Raw genomic sequence first — 19,474 nt, 5'->3', positions numbered from 1 at the left:
TTCTGTCAGCCCGTTTATGGAATGGAGGCTTTACCATGGGCACAGTGCCACTGAGAATCCCGGGGCACTGACAGCCTCTGTTCATGAGGCAGTGAAAAAAGCCAAAAAGATCTAAGGGTTCCCCACCTTCACCGAGCACTCAGCTCCTAAAGTAGGGCTGTCACTCAGGAATGCAACACTTTCCCTAGCCCCAACTTCAGAGCTCTGGCTAAGAGGTTTTGCCCAGAAAGAAAAGTAGGCCATAAAACAGATAGCTCCTAATCTCTTCCCAAATGAACTGACTTCATTTGCAACAGAGCTGGAAACGTCCAAGCCCAAAGGGTGCTCTTAAAATCCGTGGAGACTGTGGTGAGAGGTAATTGAGAGGAAGTTCTTAGATTCTATGAAGATGCAGGCTAAACTAAAGGCTGAGGTGGGGGCAGGGAGGGAGAAGGCAAGGGCAGTACCCAGAGTTGTTGCAATATATTGTCTAAAATGTACAAAAAATTAAGAGACATACAAAGAAACAGAAATATGCTCTATTCACAGGGAGAAAAGCAGGAAATAGAATCTACCCATGAGTGACTAGATGTTGGATTTAACAGAAAAAAAGTCAAAGTAACTTTTATAAGTATGTTCAAAGAACGAAGGAAACCATAATTAAAGAAATGAAGGTATAACAATGTTGCATTGAATAAAGAATATCAATAAAGAGATAAAAAATATTAACAAGAGGGGCACCTGGGTGGCTCAGTTGATTAAGCATCCAACTTGATTCGGCTCAGGTTCATGAGACAGAGCCCCACGTTGTAGGGCTTCGCAGTCAGCGGGGAGTCTGTTTCTCTCACTCTCTCTCCCTCTACCCCTACCTCCATGCTCTCCCTCTCTCCCTAAAATAAATAAATCTTAAAAAAAAAAATTAACAACAAGAACCAGATGGAAATTCTGGAGTTGAAAAGCACAATAACTGAAATGCAAAATTCAGTAGAAGGGGCTCAAAAGAACAAAAACCAACAGAAATGAAGGGAATAGACAACTCAACAGTAACAGTTGGAGACTTTGATACCCCTTTGTCAATAACGAATAGGACAACTAGGCAGATCAACAAGGAAATAGAAGACTTGAAAAACACTATGAACCAACCAGACCTAACAGACATATACTGAACACAGGACCTAACAACAACAGAATCTACATTCTCCTCAAGTACAAAGAGAACATTCTCAAAGACAGACCACATGCTAGGCCATAAAACAAACTTCAATAGATTTAAAAGGAGAGAAATAATACAAGGATATTCTCCAACCACATGGGGTGAAATTAGAAATCAAGAACAGGAGAATCTGGGTGGCTCAGTCAGTTAAATGTCCAACTCAGCTCAGGTCTTGATCTCAGGGTTGAGTTCAAGCCCCACATTGGGCTCCAAGCTGGGTATGCAGCCTACTTAAAGAAAAGAAAAGAAAAAGAAATCAAGAACATAAAATAAAATATGAAAACTTAACAAATATATGGGAAGTAAATAACATACTCTCAAATAACCAAGAGGTCAAAGAGAAAATACTTTGAGATGAATGAAAATGAAGGTGTAACATACAAATCTTAGGAGATGTAACTAAAACAGTTCTTAAAGGAAAATTCATAGCTAATTAATAAAGAAGAAAGGTAACCTAACTTTCCAACTCAAGACACTGGAAAAAACTGAGCAAACTAGACATAAAGCAAGCAAAAGGAAGGAAATAATAAAGACTAGTGTGAAAAGTAATGAAATGGAGAAAAACACAAGAGAGAAAATCACTGAAACCAAAAGCTGGTTCTTGGAAAAGATCAACAAAATTGATAAAACTTTTGCTAAACTAAACTGATCAAGAAAAAAGAAGGAAGACCCAAATAACTAGAATCAGAAATGAAAAAATAAAAAGGACTATAAAGGAATACTATGAACTGCATGACAACAGATTTGATAACTTATATGAAATAAACAAAACTACCAAAATGGACTTAAAAATAAGACAATTTAGGAATTAAAAAGCTATACACAACGAAAAGCCTAGGCAGCTTCACAGGTGAGATCTACCAAACATTTAAATAAGAATTAATACCAATTCTTCACAAACTCTTCCCAAAAAGTCAACCAACAAAAAATCCAAGAAGAAGGAACAGTTCCTAACTCATTTTATGAGGCCAGTAGTACTCTGGAACCAAAACCAGACAAAGACATCATAAGAAAATTATAGACCTGTATTTTTTATGAATATGGGTGCAAATATTCCCAATAATTACTAGCAAACTAAATCCATCAACATATAAAAAGAATTATATGCCATGATCAAGTGGGTTTTATCCTAGGAACGTAAGGCTAGCTTCACGGCCAAAAATCAATCAATGTCACCATTATCAACAGAATAAAGAACAAGGCAATTTCTCAAATGATTAAATATAGTTAGCATATGACCCGGCAATTCCACTCATAGGTACGTAACCAAGAGAAATTAAAACCTGTATCCAAACGTTCACAGCAGTATTCATAGTAGCCAAAAGGTGGAAATAACCCCAATGTCCATGTACTGACAAATGTGGTATATCAAAAAAAGGAATGAAATTCTGACACATGCTATAACATGAACCTTGAAAACATGCTAAATGAAAGAAACCAGTTACAAAAGATCACCTGTTATATGATTTCATTCTATGAAATGTACATAATAGGGAAATCTATAGACAGAAAGTAGATTTTGATTATCAGGAGCTGGGGAGATGAAGGATAAGGAACGATAACTAAAGGGTACTGAGTTTCTTTCTGAGGTGATGCAAATGTACTAAAACTGACTGTGGTAATGGTTGTGCACATCTATGAATATACTAAAAGCCACATCACTGTAACTTTAAGTCAGTGAATTGTATGCTATGTGAACTGTATCTCAATAAAGCTTGTTAAAAAAGTGTAAATTTTTAGGCAAGTAGTAAGGATGCATTTTTTTCTACACAATGCTTTTACTTTTGAAAGATTTTATTTATTATTTATTTGAGAGAGAGAGAGAAAGTATGTGAGCAGGGGAGGAACAGAGAGAGAGGGACAAGCAGACTGCACACTGAGCGTGGAGCCCAATGCAGGGCTCAATCCCACAACCCAGAGATCATGACCTAAGCCCAAATCAAGAGTCAGTTGACTGAACCATCCAGGCGCCGTATTATGCAATGCTTTTTTTTATCACTTTCTATGTAATAGAGAGCAACTATTGAGACCATGACTTTTAAAAACATACAGAGAGATACAAATGTATACAGACAAATAAGAATTAACCCCTTCAAAGTAATTTAAAAGAAAAATACTTATTCCAACAATTCTCCCAGTACATGAAACACCTCTATATAATATTCTGCATGCATTTAGAAATGCCATCAGAGTATACTGCAAGGTCCTTTGAATATATTCCATAGTAGAGACTCAGGATCTAATATTTTTTTAATAACCAAAATCTATCAAAAGCCAAATCCAGAGGCGCTTGGGTGGCTCAGTCGTTAAGCGTCTGCCTTCGGCTCAGGTCATGATCCCAGGGTCCTGGGATCAAGCCCCACATCGGGATCCCCCCTCGGTGGGAAGCCTGCTTCTCCCTCTCCCACTCCCCCTGCTTGTGTTCCCTCTCTTACTGTGTCTCTCTCTGTCAAATACATAAATAAAATCTTAAAAAAAAAAAAAAACCAAATCTGATGAAATACTAGTAATAACATTTTTTAAATCAAATACACAATAATAATTCTCTATCCTGCTACCCTTCTTCATAGCACTTTACAGTCTGATAATTATAGTATGTGTTTATTCCCTGTCTGCCCACTAGCATACAAGAGCAAAAATTTATGTTGCCCATGGCTGTATCACCAGTGCCTAAAACAGTACCTACTAAGAAAGTCAGTAAATATGGATCAACAAAACTCTCCAAAGACTACTTAGAAGGACAACACTACTTTTTAAGAATGTACAGCTTGTCCTATAATTTTATAGTTACATCATGTATAATTTAGAAATTCTTAAATTTAGCTGATGAGGCACATAAAGTTAAGAACTGTGCACTCCTATCTTCCAATCGAAACTCAGGGCATTGATGTGGAAAAGAACTGACAAAGCCTAAATTTTAGGTGGAAACTACTATGTCAGCATAGTCCTTAGTTCAAAGGGACTGGGATTCAAGCACTCTATGTAGTAAGATAAATCTTAAAGAAACCTACCACACTGACAAAGAACTCTGACACTCAAACTATTTCAGACTACCGAAATGCAGAAATATTTCCATCCATATTTGTAAAAATACTATTTTCTACCAAAATCATACTGCATATTTTTATAATCAAAATATAGTTGATTTAAACCTCAAAAGACCCCTTCCATTTGCTGTTTAAGAGGAAACAAATCAATTTAGAAAACTAGTGACAGTGCCTTCTTAGAGCAGTAGGCAGCGTGTGAGTCTCATAAAAAACTACTGACAAAAGCGTCAGACCTACCGGATCAACAGTAGGCAAAACATCTTTCTTCTCCGGGCCGTCGACTTCATCTTCATCTGTGCTGTATTCTTCCATTGTTTCACCACTTACAAAGTGGATGACTCTCCTCGGGACTTTCTTCTTCTTTCCTATGACTCCCAGTTCTACATTTTCAAAGCCTCTTTCACTATTCATCTAATGATAATAATAAGATAATGAGTTTCAAGGGAGATTAATTTTCTTTCATATGGCAAATTATTGGTTGCTTTATTTTAGGGAAAAAAGAAACATAAACCAATCCTTAATTTTTTTTAAATTAAGACATCATACACACACAAGAGTATAAATAACATAAATGTAGAGTTTAATGAATAATAAAGCAAACATCTACATACTCTCTGCTGAGGGTAAAAAATAGAATTTAACCAAATAAACTTTTTTGAAGTCAGCAGCTAAGAAATCAAGCACCACACTTCAAAACATAGCAATTCCAATGCTATATAATACGCAAAGACAGTCTGGACATCAATTGTTTTAAAGAATAATGTTATTTACAGATTAATGTGTAATATCAAAGGAAAATCAGATAGATGGACCCTATACATATATTAGAGACATAAAATAAAATAACAGTTCTTGGCAGGGAACTCTCCTAAATCCTTGGATGTAGGCTTAGCTACATGTGGACAAAGCAAAACCCATTCAACTTAACTCTGCTTCTCACCTTTTCTCAAAACAGGAGTTCCAAATTAAAATGCCTTTTAAGGCCAAGCAGCACCGAAAGTGAGCAAAACTATATAGGGAAAGGTAGACCCTGTGGAGAAAGCATCCCCAACGAAGACATTTAAACTGAAAAAATGTTTTAAAGCACTGTGCAATCCAAATAAAACTCATTTGTAGATCAAATCTGGAAAACAAGCCATAAGTGTTCTATTGCTGAGCTTTCAGATTTCTTAGTCAATAATGCATAGGTGACAACAGAGTTTTCCTGACAGTAAAAGGATTTTACAAATTTTAGTACAATAGTCTATGGAATTCTAATTACATCCAAATTTCATTCCTAGGGAAATACTAATTTTACCTCAAATATTTACCCATGTTCCCAACTGAGAGTAAATGCATATTATGGGAGAGGACAAAGAGCTTCTCACTGTTATCTTGCCTCAAGTTTTAACTCCTAAGAAAACCTTTATTTCATCTCCTTACTAGAATACTTCAAAAAAGCACAGTACAATTGTGAAGAAAAACCCAGCAGTGGTTACTCCTAGGGATAGGTACTGAGACAGGGGAGGAGGTACAGGTAAGGGAGTAGTCATGGGGGCCTGTTACTCTTTTTTGTATTTTGTTGTTTGGTTTGTTTTGTGGTGAGAATATGTTCATGTATTACGTATATAATTTTAAAACTAAACCAAACAAAATGATACAGGACTACAGGACTGCCACGATTAAAGTCCACATTGGTGGGCTTCTCTAGGATGGTCCAGAGTTCAAAAATTTTGTCCTCTATAAGGATTCTTAACACTTGTGGATATGACCACACAATTTAAACCCATGAATGTTGTTCAACCAGTAAGAAAGAAAGTTCTCTGAACTGCAGTTGCAGAGATGGGATTCTACTGATAAAAATAGTGGACTAGGATTGCCCAGTTATGCAAATATAAGTAACTTCATTTTTGTCGTATTTCCTCTGAATCCTCTAAGTTCCTTCTTAGAAAATATATATGACTCTCTATTCTTCACTTCCCAAAGGTAAGTTTAGTCATTAGCCAGGATGTGAATCCAGGTATATCCAACCTAAAAAACACATGCATTGCTCCACGACACATGAAGACATCACTGACAGCAACTATAACTGCTGTATAGCAAACTGAGATCATGAAAACCTTGACAGCATGGGCTATCTATGTATTAACCTGAAAAAACAAAAGCCACAATTCTCCCTAGCCTGTCTTGAGAGTTCAAACAAATCCCAGCCCTTAACAATGGAAGACCAGCCCATTTATAATGTCCATAAACAAAATGAACAACGAACGGTCCACCACGGGGACACCTGGGTGGCTCAGTCGGTTAAGCGTCTGCCTTTGGCTCAGGTCATGATCCTGGGGTCCTGGGATCGAGCCCCACGTCGGGCTCCCTGCTCAGTGGGGAGCCTGCTTCTCCCTCTGCCTGCCCACTCCCCTTGCTTGTGCTCCCCACCCCATCGCTCTGACAAATAAATAAAATCTTTAAAATTAAAAAGAAAAAAATGACCCATCAAGTTCACCTCGTCCCTAGACATGGTGAGCCATTCCTGCTCTACCTCATTTTTCCCCTTAAAATAAGATTTGGTTTATGGTTGTTCTGACATCAACATTACCTTCTGAACCATTACTCAGGTCTGTGGATCCCTTTACAAGCAAGGGAAAGTCAGAGAAGTTGGGTTAGATCTCCAGTCGTCACACTACCTGAATGGATCTAATGCCAAAGCAACGGGTTCCAGTCAGTGAATAGAGCTGAGACCTTTCAGGGTGCATCACCATGACCTGTTCCACCACCATTAGAGCAGAAGCAGCTTCTCACTGGCTCAATTTTTCCTTCCTTAGACAAAAGCAAAGGAGAAGGGCTATCTCTCATTGGCTCAACTACTTTACCTTCCCTAGACAACTTTAATAAGTCAAAACATTCCAGCTGGATCATAACAGTTAGTATAAACTTAGCTACTATCTCCATTAACTCTCACTCTTGGGTATATTCTTTCCAAAAGATTTTTTTTTAAACCTACAAAGGTGAAGGCTGAAATATGATTATTTTTATCTTTTTTTTAAAAGATTTTCTTTATTTGTCAGAGAGAGAGAGAGAGAGAGAGCACAAGCAGAAGCAGGAGAGGGAGAAGCAGACTCTCTGAGCAGGGAGCCCAGTGTGGGACTCAGTCCCAGAACCCTGGCATCACAACCTAAGCGGAAGGCAGATGCTTAACTGACTGAACCACCCAGGCATCCCTTGATTCATATTTTTCATTCCAATACCAAAGTTAGTTAAGTTTAAACAAAACTTTGAGTAATATTCTCTATACATAATATATAATTAAAAATGGATTTTCTTTGCTCTAATAACATTTCATATAAAGATTTTTACTAAGGAGACTTTTATTTAAGGGCTTTCATTAAAAATTTTAATATTAATTTTTGATATAGTAAAACCCAAGTTTTAGGTTTATCTTCTTAAATGGGAGTAAGCAAACTTTTTCTTAAAAACAAAGGCCAGATGGTAAATAAGTCTAGACTTTGCAGGCTATCCAGCTTCTATCACAACTACTGAACTCTGTGAAAGCAGCCATGGACAACACATAATAATCAGGTATAGCTGTGTTCAAATAAAACTTTATATAAACAGGTGGCTGGTGGGATCTGGCCCATAGGCTATACTTCTGTCAACATCTCATCTTAAGGAACCAAACTGGCAAGTAAAAAAATCTGTGAGAGACAATCGATGGCATGTGATTCTGACCTCTAGGGAATAAAAGAGGGGAAACAGAGAAGGGAGGTATTGATGGATAAAAACCAACCAGAAAATTAATTTGCTGAAAAATTTCCAACAATTATAAATGAAAGTTATTCTCTAAATTTTACAAATGTTTCTTTTTTACAGATAAACAATAAACCTCTTAGTAAGAAAAATTTCACTGTCAATATTACAAATTCCATTTTAACAAATTCCAAAGATCTGAAAAAAAGAGGTTCCTAACACCAGAAAATTAATAGATGCATTGTCAATTCATTTTTTATCAAATTTTATGATTAACCATCAGACTGTAAATCTGTTTTATCTGGTTTCCTGGGGCCTGATTTTAATGGCAATCTTTTTATACACTTTCATAGCACCTAGAACTTCTTTAAAACATGTACTACACATCATGGATTTTATTCTGTATCACCTTTCCCAGCTAGTTAGCTAGCAACATAGAGGAGTAGGCACTCCACAGTGTGTATCCTTCACTGCTATATCCTGTAATCTATAGTTCCTAGTACATCATAAGTTCTTGGTAGCAGAAGTGCTACATAAATGAATGAGTAGTACTGAAATTTTAACTTCTTTAATAATACTGAGGCTCAGATTTTGGTTAAGAGTTTAGTCAGAGAACTTGCCTGATAAAATGTCACAACAGGTACTGTATGGCCTGGTTTAAGGTGAAATTCTAAACACAGAGCCAAGCTCCTATTTCTTACTCCTTTCCCTACACTGCACTTGGAATTTCTCGGTTCTGACAAACTGATGAAGGACAGCAGGCTCTCCTTCCATCCAAGTCCCCGCCTCACTGGCCTCTTTTCTCTTACTATACTCAAAAGCATAGATCTGGGGTTCCCAGAGATGTTTCTGCTTCAGGAATGTGAATGAGAGCAAAAAGGGAAAGTTAGAAAATAGTTTGTATAGTATGAATCCATTTGTGTTTAACACCAAAGAAGAGATTATATATGCACAGGAAATACCAGAATGATTACAACACAAACTTACTTTTGGTGAATGTGAGATACTGGCCATGGGAGTATTCCTATAACTTTCTACTTTCTGCTCAACAGCCTCCCTTACTATTTAGATATCTATTATTTTTTCAACCAAGAATATGAAAATAACATGACTATCACTAAACCAAAAGGAAAAACCTCTCTTCAAACAATACTTAGCTGGTAAATCAATACAGGTATGTTTACTTTGCTATTAGAGCGATTCCAAGCTTGATGCAGTTGTGAAAACAATTACAGTAATAGAAGGAAAAATTAAATGGAAAATACACCCAGGACCGTGGACTTAAAGGTCCAGTTCATCTGTACCTGTCAGCAACAGGTCTCAACTGAAAATGAATCTAATCAATCAGTGTTGCCCCTGAATTCCACTGAATTCCTTCTTGCTGGTTACTTTCCTCCTTAAGTAGGAGAAAAACAAGAAATTCCATATAAACACTAGTATGTGGAAAAGTTTTTGTGCATGCAAACTACATCTTATACTACAAAAGCTATACTCACATTCAGGCACTATTTAGTTCCTTAGGAATCTGTCGTTTCGGAGAATGTCTTACTAACATTTTAGTAGTTAGTCTCAAAAATGAAGCTACTAAAAAGGCTTCATTTTCACTCAAGGTGGGAAGATTTCTACAGAGGAGCAACTCAGGTTTTTTATGGCCCAAACTGTATACTCCTGAGCTAGTTTCAGTTAAAGCAATTTCTTCATTAGTTTTACTTGGCCAAAGATTCTAAACTATTACTTTAGACTACCAAATCCAAAACAAAACAAGCCTCCAAACCTTACCTAACTCTCTAAACTTACCCTATCCAACACAGCAACCACTAGCCACATGTGGCTAATTGCTCCCATAAAATGAGAATAGTTCAAACCGAGATGTGCAGTAGGTGTAACACACACACAGGATTTCTAAGACTCGTACCAAAAAGAGAAATGTAAAATACACTGATTAACTAAAATACATGATTAACTTTCACATTAAGTTCTGAAGTTTTTTGTTAAATTAGATTCAATAAGATATTAATAACATACAATAAAACATGAAAATTTATTTTTATTTTTTTTAATATGGCTACTAGAAAACGTACAATTTACAATGTGGCTCCCATTAGGTTTCTGTTGGGCAGCTCCGAGCCTTGGTTACCACGCGGGTGAAATGGGGATAACGCCCACATCATGCAGAAGTTATTAGGATTAAGTGAAATAAAGCCTGTAAACGCTCAGCACATAGTTGCTATTAGCCTACCAAAGGGCACAAGCCAAGTCAGGCGCTCACATACCGAGAGGCTGAAAAGTGTCTGAAGCCGCCGTCACCTGGCTTCCAATTACTCTAAGGACAGCCTTGCGGGGACACGCCTTCCTTCTCTCGCTCGCAGACCCGAAGCTGGAGCAGCACCCCCGCAAGCCCCACGGTCTGCGGCGCGGCCAGCGGAGGGGCTGCTGAGGGCCGCCCGGCTGTGGGGAGGCGTCCGCCCCTTCCCCCAAGCCGGTGTCTTTGGGCAGAGGTGGGGCTACCGTGAGAAAGAGCCCCGAAACTCATCTCCAGCTGGCGGCCTGCTCGGGGGAAGGCCGGGCAGGCCGAAAGGGCAGCCGGCGGACGAGACAGACACGAGACGGGGCTCTCCTGGCCCCCGCCTCCGCGCCGCCGCCTCCCTCGGCGGCCGCACTTACCTGTCGAGCCGATTCCCTGAACGTCGCGGCGGCCGCAGCTCCCGAGGCTGCAACTGCTTCTCCTCCTTCCGCACGGCTCGCAGGCTCTGGGTCCATCGTCGTCGCCGCCACAGGGCTGCTGGCGCTAGCAAGATAGAACGTAATGGCCGATCAGCCCATTTCCCTCCTCCGCCTCCCCACCCAGGCGCCGACCGAGCCGGGCGTCACCAAGCGGGACTCACCGGCAGCGCCCACCTTGCGCCGCGCCCGGCCACGCCACGGCAGGAGGAGCGGGGCTGCCCTGATGGGTGGGACCGGCCTGAGGGGCGGGGCCCGCTGGCGCCTCGCCCCCCAACTCCGGCTCCTCTGACCGCTGCCTGGGAGGCGCAAAGACTGGCTCGCGTGGGGCGGAGCGAGGCGAGCCTCCTGCGGCACCGCTTCCGGCCCAGCCCACGTCCGCAGCTCTCGGAGCCGCCGCCTGGCACCGCCGGTGACGTCATGCCTCGTACCTGCACCTGGCGGTTGGCTTCGGGTTTTGGGCGCAGCCAGCTACCAGCTGCGTTTTGGGCAGTCACTCTCCCAGACCTTGGTTTCTGCACTTACAAAATGAAACAGCCTCGTAGTGTGCTTCAAAGTCTTGTGAAAATATATTTTAAAAGATGTAAGGCTCTGCTCCATATTCCATTACTAACATGGATGACAGTCTAGCCAAAAATACCCTTGAAATAGCCTCAAAAGTAAATTTTGTTTACACTTCTGAAATGCTTAAGTATAACTGTAGAAAAAAGTTAAATGACATCTGAAGGAGAGTAAAGGGTAGCAGCAGCAATAATCCATTTTGACCAATATGAGGAATATTTTATCTATGTTTTCGGGGCGTGTGTGTGTGTGTGTGTGTGTGTGTGTGTGTGTGTCAGGGGTCATGCCAGACTTTTCCCAGTGTTCACCCAAATTAAAGTCATGATTGCAGGGATTACAGCATTACTCACACTCATTGGACATTTCCAGGTACATGTTCTTTTATTGTAGTTTTAGTATGAAAGTTTTCACACAAGTTATTGTGAATTGTAGAGGTGAAAAATACACTATTTTGGCCACAGGGAGCTTTTTATGAAACTTTAAATTCCATTTGTATGCCAGTCAAAATTCAGAAATACTCCCGAAAGTTATGGCCTGGTACATGTTATTCTACATGGCACCAACAGGTCCAACATTCCTGCAACCTTAAGTATTCCTTTCTCTCTTGTACAGAAATTATTTTTATTCTCTGCTTAATATTTTTGTACACTTTCTATCCTGCATATAACTATAACCTAAAAAACAAACCAAAAACCTTAAAGACAAAGTTGATTATTTGAAAACCATCGACATTTTAATAATTGGTTGGAAATCATAATCCATATTCTGGTAATAAAATCAAGTTAACTTGTTGCTAATGTAAACAAGTTTTAGTAATATGATCTGATGCTGCCTGGTGGTCCAAAACAGTAAAAACAAACTGCAATAAATTGAAAAGGAAAATAAAGAGCCAATTGTTAAAGACCTTATGATTTGGCTTTCATAAACAAGAACAGTTCTACATTACTTGTATTCAAAATCCCTTTCCTCTTTATTGACATTAACAATATTATTAAAAATTTGTGGAGTGTTTATAAATGCATGATTTTATTTTGCAAATTGACAAACATCAAATTACAATTTTCACTGCTGAAGCAGAACTTGTTTTCAAAGTTTACAAGTATATTTGTTAGTTAACTGAAAATTCAAAATGCAAGTCATATCCCAACATGAACTGTAAGTATTTCCCAAGAAGAGTTACTTTTAACACAAATAGTTGAAGAGCAATCTATTACAAATGAAGGACTGGTAGTGACAGAAAAGCATAGAAATTCTAATGGTTTTATTTTGAGCATTTATATTTTTGTCATTATCTCCAGACTGTCATGCCTCAACTAAAAGTGGGCAAAGCAATATGTCAAATCTGTCCTTCATTCACCTTGTAGTATAAGTTGTATTATATCACCATGACAAAAATACATCCAGGTATTAATATAATTTATCCACTTGAAAACATAATTGTTGTCTAAATTTATCACTTAATGGTACATATATCTACCTATTTCTCTGAAAGGCTGGGAAAACAAAGGTGACTAAAATTCGATAACCAGGAACGTCCATCAAATAAAAAAACAAGATTTTCTTACGGTTTTCACAAAGCTACATATCTATTTTATCTTTTTTTTTCTTAAGCAACATATTTTAATAAAAAATGTTTTTAAGGTTACCCATCCCTCAAATAAGGGATCACTGTCAATGATACATAAGAAAAAAATAAGATGGTAAAACTAAAAATGCACTTTAGGTTGATTTTAAGCATAAATTGTTAAATAACAATGGCTCCACTTTTGGAGCCCAATATGACAGGTACTGTGCTAAGGACTTTCCTTGTATTAACTCTGCCTCACAACAGCTCTATAATAGAGGTGCTTTTATAGTTACCAACATTCTACAGATGAGGGGACAAAGGCTCAGAGAGATTAAGAAATTTGCTCATGGACACAGCTGGTAAGCAGCAGAGCAAGGATTCAAACCCAGGCAGTCTGATTCCAGAGCCTATACTCTTAGACACTCTGCTCCTCTGGGAATGAAAATGTCAGACAATGGGCTATTAGGGGCAGAAAATTCCTACACCAAAGGTGAATGTGATATTTGAAAAGATTTGGATACAAATTATCAAAGTGTGTATATTTTTGGAAGTCTATTATGAGATGGCCATTTGTAAGCTTTAAAGCCCTATATTTAAGAAACAAATGAAAATACCAAATGAACATGTTTCATTTGATGCCATGTAAGTACATTTCTTTTAATTGGAATTTGGTCAGATTTTCTTGTCATGGGAATGGACTATTGATATTCAACTAGCAGAATTTTTTATATGGCATTAGTCATAAAATATTACTTTCTTTGTACACTATGCCTAAACACAGCAATCTCAATGTTGAAAGCTAAACATACTAATCTGAAGTCTGTAGAACCGTAGGAGTCTTCTGACAATAATTTTAAAAACTATAATAAAATAAGTATATAAATATTTATAATTGTATAATTTATAATATATAATTTATATTTTTATATTTATTTTTATAAATTTATAATATATAATGTATTATTTAAAATAAATGCCTATTTTATTTTTATAAAAATAAAATTCTTATTTTATAAAAATAAAATACAAAGCTATAATAAGGATTGCCACAATTAAGGATGCCTTTCCATGTAATGTACACAATGACTAACACTGATATACGATATATAGAAAACTTAAGGGAGTAAATCCTAAGTTCTCATCACAAAGAGAAATTTTTTTTCCTTTTTCCTTTTCTTCTTTATATTGTTTCTACATGAGAAGATGGGTGTTAGCTGAACCTATTATGGTAATCATTTCACAATATATGTAAATCAAGCCATCATGCTGTAATCTTAAACTTATGCAGTGATGTATGTCAATTATTTTCAAGAAAACTGGAAAAAAAAGATGTCATTTATGTCAGGGCAAGATCATCCATTATTTAACACAGTAAGAAGGAAACTGCAGAAAATCAAGAGACACACATCAACGGAAGGATTTCGCACTTCCTGTATTTCCTATGAAATGGAGTGTCAAGAAGCTTGACAGATATTTCTTGAACCACTTCTGCCAGAAATGAAATTCTGACCCCCTTAATTGATTTCCCAAAGACAAAAATTATGGGCCCATGAATATATCCAGTAACAACTCTTACTTCTTTTGGGTCACTGAAGAAGAAATTTCTCTTATTCAATAATTAAAATCATAAAAAGCAAGCAAGCATGGTTCCTAACCTGTGCAGATAGGCAGACATTAAATGTTCTCCCTACTTGATGCAGACAGGCAACCGTTCTCTGGAAAGAGGCTCACAAAACTTGACCATGTGTTGCTAAAAACTATACCACAGTCACGGGATATTACTCCCTACTGCTTTCCATAAAAAGGTAAAGCCTTTGTGCCCCAGCGTCAGGGGAGTCTCAGGTCTCAGGTAGGAGATTTTCTTAGCATCAGGCTCATCGGAATTATCCCCGTTACAGGCAGGTACTGCTGTGTAATCAGGGGTATTGGGTATTTGGGTATTATAATCAGGGTAAATTGGGTATTTTGCCATTTAGATCCTACCACTACCAAGAAATGCATTGTTTTGAGGATGCCTGGGTGGCTCAGCTGGTTAAGTGTCTGCCTTTGGCTCAGGTCATGATCTCAGGGTCCTGGAATCAAGTCCTACATCGGGCTCCTTGCTCAGCGGGGAGCCTGCTTCTCCCTCTGTCTGCTCTGCCTGTCGCTCCCCCTGCTTGTGGTCTCTCTCTCTCTGACATGACAAATAAAAAAAATCTTAAAAAAAAAAAGCATTGTTTTAGGCTGAGAGAACCCTGCAAGCCAAGTGAAGCTAAAAAATAAATGCTTTCAAAATGGTAATTTCAAATGGAGAGAGAAGAGTAATGAGAAAACTGTGAACAGTAGCATAGACATTCCAAACTCAAAAGAAGCACAGCACCAGGGGCGCCTGGGTGGCTCAGTCATTAAGCGTCTGCCTTCGGCTCAGGTCATGATCCCAGGGTCCTGGGATCGAGCCCCGCGTCGGGCTCCCTGCTCAGCGGGAAGCCTGCTTCTCCCTCTCCCACTCCCCCTGCTTGTGTTCCCTCTCTCATTGTGTCTCTCTCTGTCAAATAAATAAATAAAATCTTAAAAAAAAAAAAGTATGGCACCAAATTAATATGATCAAAGGAAATGTGCCATAATTACCAGCTTACAAAGTGTATTTTCACTTTTAAAGTATCTGAAAATTACCTCATACTCAATATACCCATATCGCAGTAAGAGGTCAGTAAAGACAGGGCCTAGATTCTTGGGTTAGCAACTACTCAACACTGAGTACAAATACTTACCTACCCCTAAATGCAAAGTGTGGGAAAATAACTATCATAGAAAATTTCACATCACATCAATAACTACTTAACAACAACCCACAGACTATACATCTAGAAACTAAATTTAAAATTAAACCCCCCACATAACAAGATATAAATTTATCATTCCTGTAATTTGTGACTCAAAAGCAAAGAAGATATTAGGTTTGACTTTAATGCAATAGCTTAATGTTGAGAATATGGTAATTGGACTTTAGAACAAAATTTTGAAGATGACAACTACATTTCAAATCCAGTGAATGCAAGCAATGAACATCATCTAGATTTGAGCTGTGATGATGGATTTCTAGTTTTGGATATAACTTATTTGGTTTTATTAATAATTATTTCTAGATTTTAAAGAAGATCAAAACTTATATACATTTTTTTGTTATTTAGCCATAATTCTCACTGACAGTTTTTATTAGAGCTTATCCAAATTCCTTGGTTACTTGTCTCATACAAACTGTAAAATATTTGATTTATTCACATATATAAGCATCAAGTTAAAATTCCTTTGCATTTATTTTAAATGTTTTGTTCCATTTTTTACTCAAATATTTGTATGTATTAAAGCTATATGTAAAAGAAATTCAATGTTATTTTTATATTATGGCTTACTTCTTTTTTTAAAGATTTTATTTCTTTATTTGAGAGAGAGAATGAGATAGAGAGAAAGCATGAGAAGGGGGAGTCAGAGGGAGAAGCAGACTCCCTGCTGAGCAGGGAGCCCGATGCGGGACTCGATCCCGGGACTCCAGGATCATGACCTGAGCCGAAGGCAGTTGCTTAACCAACTGAGCCACCCAAGCTCCCTATGGCTTACTTTTTAAATCCTCTACATTCACTGAAATAAGGTATTGATATTATATTAATTTTACCAAATATGCATGATCACTTTAGTTCTAGTAAATTTCCTGCTTTTGTTGCCTTCTGTATATAAGTATTGACAATATCACATTTCTTTTTAGCTATGGGGCACTATACTTCTCAAGATTAGTACATTACTGCATATCAGACCTAGGAACTCTTCTCATTAAAATATACTGTATTTATTTGAACAAAATAATGATTATGCAACACACTTTAAAATACTTTTACTACATATAAAAAGTATTTAATTTTTTCCAAAAAATTACTCCATAAAATTGCAATGCATTGTGTATACTTACCTTATCTTATATGCCAGCAAATATACTTCCAGAAGAATATCGATATCCATCACATTAAATTGCCCATTAATTTGCCCTTTGTTGGTACTATGTTTGTTGAAATTAATTTCTGAGGTTTTGTTGTATAATTATATAAGCATTGAAAGCTTAGGAATTATACCTAATTTTATGTTGATACATATTTAATTAACATTATAATAAAATTCAGGAAGAATCCAATGTTACACAATACTAGATCTAGCTAGTGGTCTAAGCTGGGACTATAACAGGTATCAAAAAACTTAGCAACCAATTTTAACAATAGTGAAAAATAAAAGGAAATTTGGTCAAATTATTTGATTTTGGTGTATGGTACTTTTGCTGTTAAAACATCAGTACTTTGGGGGCACCTGGGTGGCTCAGTCATTAAGCGTCTGCCTTTGGCACAGGTCATGATCCCAGGGTCCTGGGATCGAGCCCCGCATGGGGGCTCCCCGCTCCGCAAGAAGCCTGCTTCTCCCTCTCCCACTCCCCCTGCTTGTGTTCCCTCTCTCACTGTGTCTCTTTCTGTCAAATAAATAAATAAAATCTTAAAAAAATAAAAAACATCAGTACTTTGACAAAAACTGTGAGGATGGAAGGATAGCTTTTGTAACTAAAGATGTCAGATTGAGGAATTAATGTGGTCAGAATTTTAGACAGCATCTCCGATTCCCTCATCTTACAGAAGAGAAAAAAAAGATATGGAAGCTGAACTAGGAGTTCTGGTGTCCTTTGCCACTGTAATTTTTGGTTCTGAAAAACACAATTTGCACCAGACACAAAAATACTTATAAAACAATGAGCATCAAGTTTGGCTAAGTGTCTCATTTTCTTCTTTGGTCAAAGTGAAAAGTGGTACTCCAAGGATAGAAATCACAAAAATGTTTGCCCAGTAAAGGTGGTATGCATCAATTTAATTAGAAACTAATTTGGAAAACAATATTTTCTCATTAGCAAATTTCTATAGGTGGACCTTATGATGACATTTCTGCAGAACACAAGATACATCATTTATATAGGGTATATGTTCTATAGGGATATGCTAATTTTTAGCTGGTAAAAATAATTTAGAGGGATATAAAATCTTTGCCCAAGTAAACAAGAAAATCTGTGGCATTCCTTATGTCATTACTTTTTAAAGATACTTCAGCCTATAAGACCTTTTTAAAACACCTAAGTTATAAAAATTAATACTATAAAAACTAGCTATTTATTTCACTCTTCTACTATTACAAATCAATCCTTTGCTAAAGATTAATCCATTACAGCTCAAAATACACTACTACACCATATGTATAGTCTTCATGATGTCATTAATCAATAAGTATAATAATTATTCTAGTATTTTTAAATTAATTCCATAATTTATTTAAAAGCCACTTTTCTAAATGAACTGTGTTCATTTTGCTACATTCTAAATGGAATGTGTAGCAATCCAAAGTAACCAACAACCAAATCAACCTCGTCATTGTCTCATTATTTTTAACATGTAATCATGACAGCCTAATATACGCAATTATTTTCTCATTAGGAAGGTCTATATGTTAACTATCACCAAAGTACATCAGTTCCGTCAAGCAGGTTTTTTTGGTGTGTGAGAAACAACAAAATTGGCTTTTCAAAAAAACCCAAATATTGCCATTAAGGCTTCAAATATATGAGGTAAAAAAAAAATGGAAGCTATATACAAAACATCATATTATAAACTAACTAAATTCGCAATTTCCATTTAAATGGTAGGCAAGAGATTTTCTATGGCAAAATTACCGTAATTATTCTAAGTTAAACAAAAATTCCTAATACTAATGGTTAAGTTATTCTACCACATTTCTGCTTAAAGGTATACTTGTAGGGCTAGTTTTGTTCTGTTTTCAAGTAGGCTCCACGCCCAGCATGGAGCCCAACATGGGGCTTGAACTCATGATCCTGAGGATCAAGACCTGAGATCAACAGTCAGATGCTTAACCAACTGAGCCATCCAGGCGCCCTATAGGACTAGTTTTAAGTGACACAGAGCCATTGGTTTTTCTGTCTGCCTTTTAATGTGATCCACTGATAGATTTAAATCATAAAGGAAGTTAACAACCCCTTAATTTATAATGAGTTTCAAGTTTATTTTACAGCACTTTTATTGAGACATCATGTAACTACTGACCAGGACTGTTTACAAATGTAATGCTTGGCCTTTGAGACAATTAAAAACTTTTAAGTACTAAATTTTACATCATGATTTGTTTAACTTAAGAAGTATTATGATGGTGAAAACTAACAGAAGAAAATCTGAAGCAAAAATAAAATGATTTCCACAAAAACTATATATTCCTCCCTTGTATCAAAGGGAGGGAGGGAAGTAGAAAGGAAAAAAGAAGAAAAGGAGAAGGGGGGAAAAGAGAAGAGGAAGAAAAATGGCAAGACAGGCAAGAAAAATACTTCTTTTTTTTTTCCTGTTTGCAAAAAGGAGGGAAACTCTGAGGTCTCAGCAAATAATGTAATCAACAGAGTCAGTTTATATTAAGGCATCTTCTTTACATATTATTGAATCCCATCATGCCTTTCATATTGCCAGCAGCACCCTGTTGAAACTGCCTCATCATTGACTGAAGTCCTGCCATTCCACCTAGAGTAAAAATAAAGTAAAATCAGATCATTATTAAGTGGAACTTGAAACATATATTACTCTTGCCAAATAAATACTTTAACTT

The 19,474-nt window shown here is 37.2% G+C and overlaps 1 protein-coding gene across 5 annotated transcripts in view; it reads right to left on the bottom strand.

Moving 5' to 3' along the window:
* LOC112822475 (signal recognition particle subunit SRP54) overlaps positions 1–19,474 on the bottom strand; it is a 65,712-nt gene that overhangs the window by 7,974 nt on the left and 38,264 nt on the right. For 2 of the 5 annotated variants that reach the window (XM_025870169.2, XM_073895083.1), the window contains exon 16: positions 18,866–19,389. The exons of 1 other annotated variant lie outside the window; for it this stretch is intronic. In XM_025870169.2, coding sequence (XP_025725954.1) covers positions 19,298–19,389 — 92 coding nt within the window. In that variant the 3' untranslated portion in view covers positions 18,866–19,297. Of the gene's footprint in view, positions 1–4,476; positions 4,651–10,623; positions 10,748–10,844; positions 11,004–18,865; positions 19,390–19,474 lie in introns of those variants that run through there. 2 more of the 5 variants (XM_025870175.2, XM_025870177.2) reach the window with 2 other exon arrangements.

The sequence above is a fragment of the Callorhinus ursinus genome, unplaced genomic scaffold, assembly GCF_003265705.2.
Source record: "Callorhinus ursinus isolate GAN/ISIS: 27379988/994484 unplaced genomic scaffold, GSC_fseal_2.0 scaffold8, whole genome shotgun sequence".
NCBI lineage: Eukaryota > Metazoa > Chordata > Mammalia > Carnivora > Otariidae > Callorhinus > Callorhinus ursinus.
Note: the sequence above shows the minus strand (reverse complement) of the source record. Positions and strands in the feature narration are given on the sequence as shown.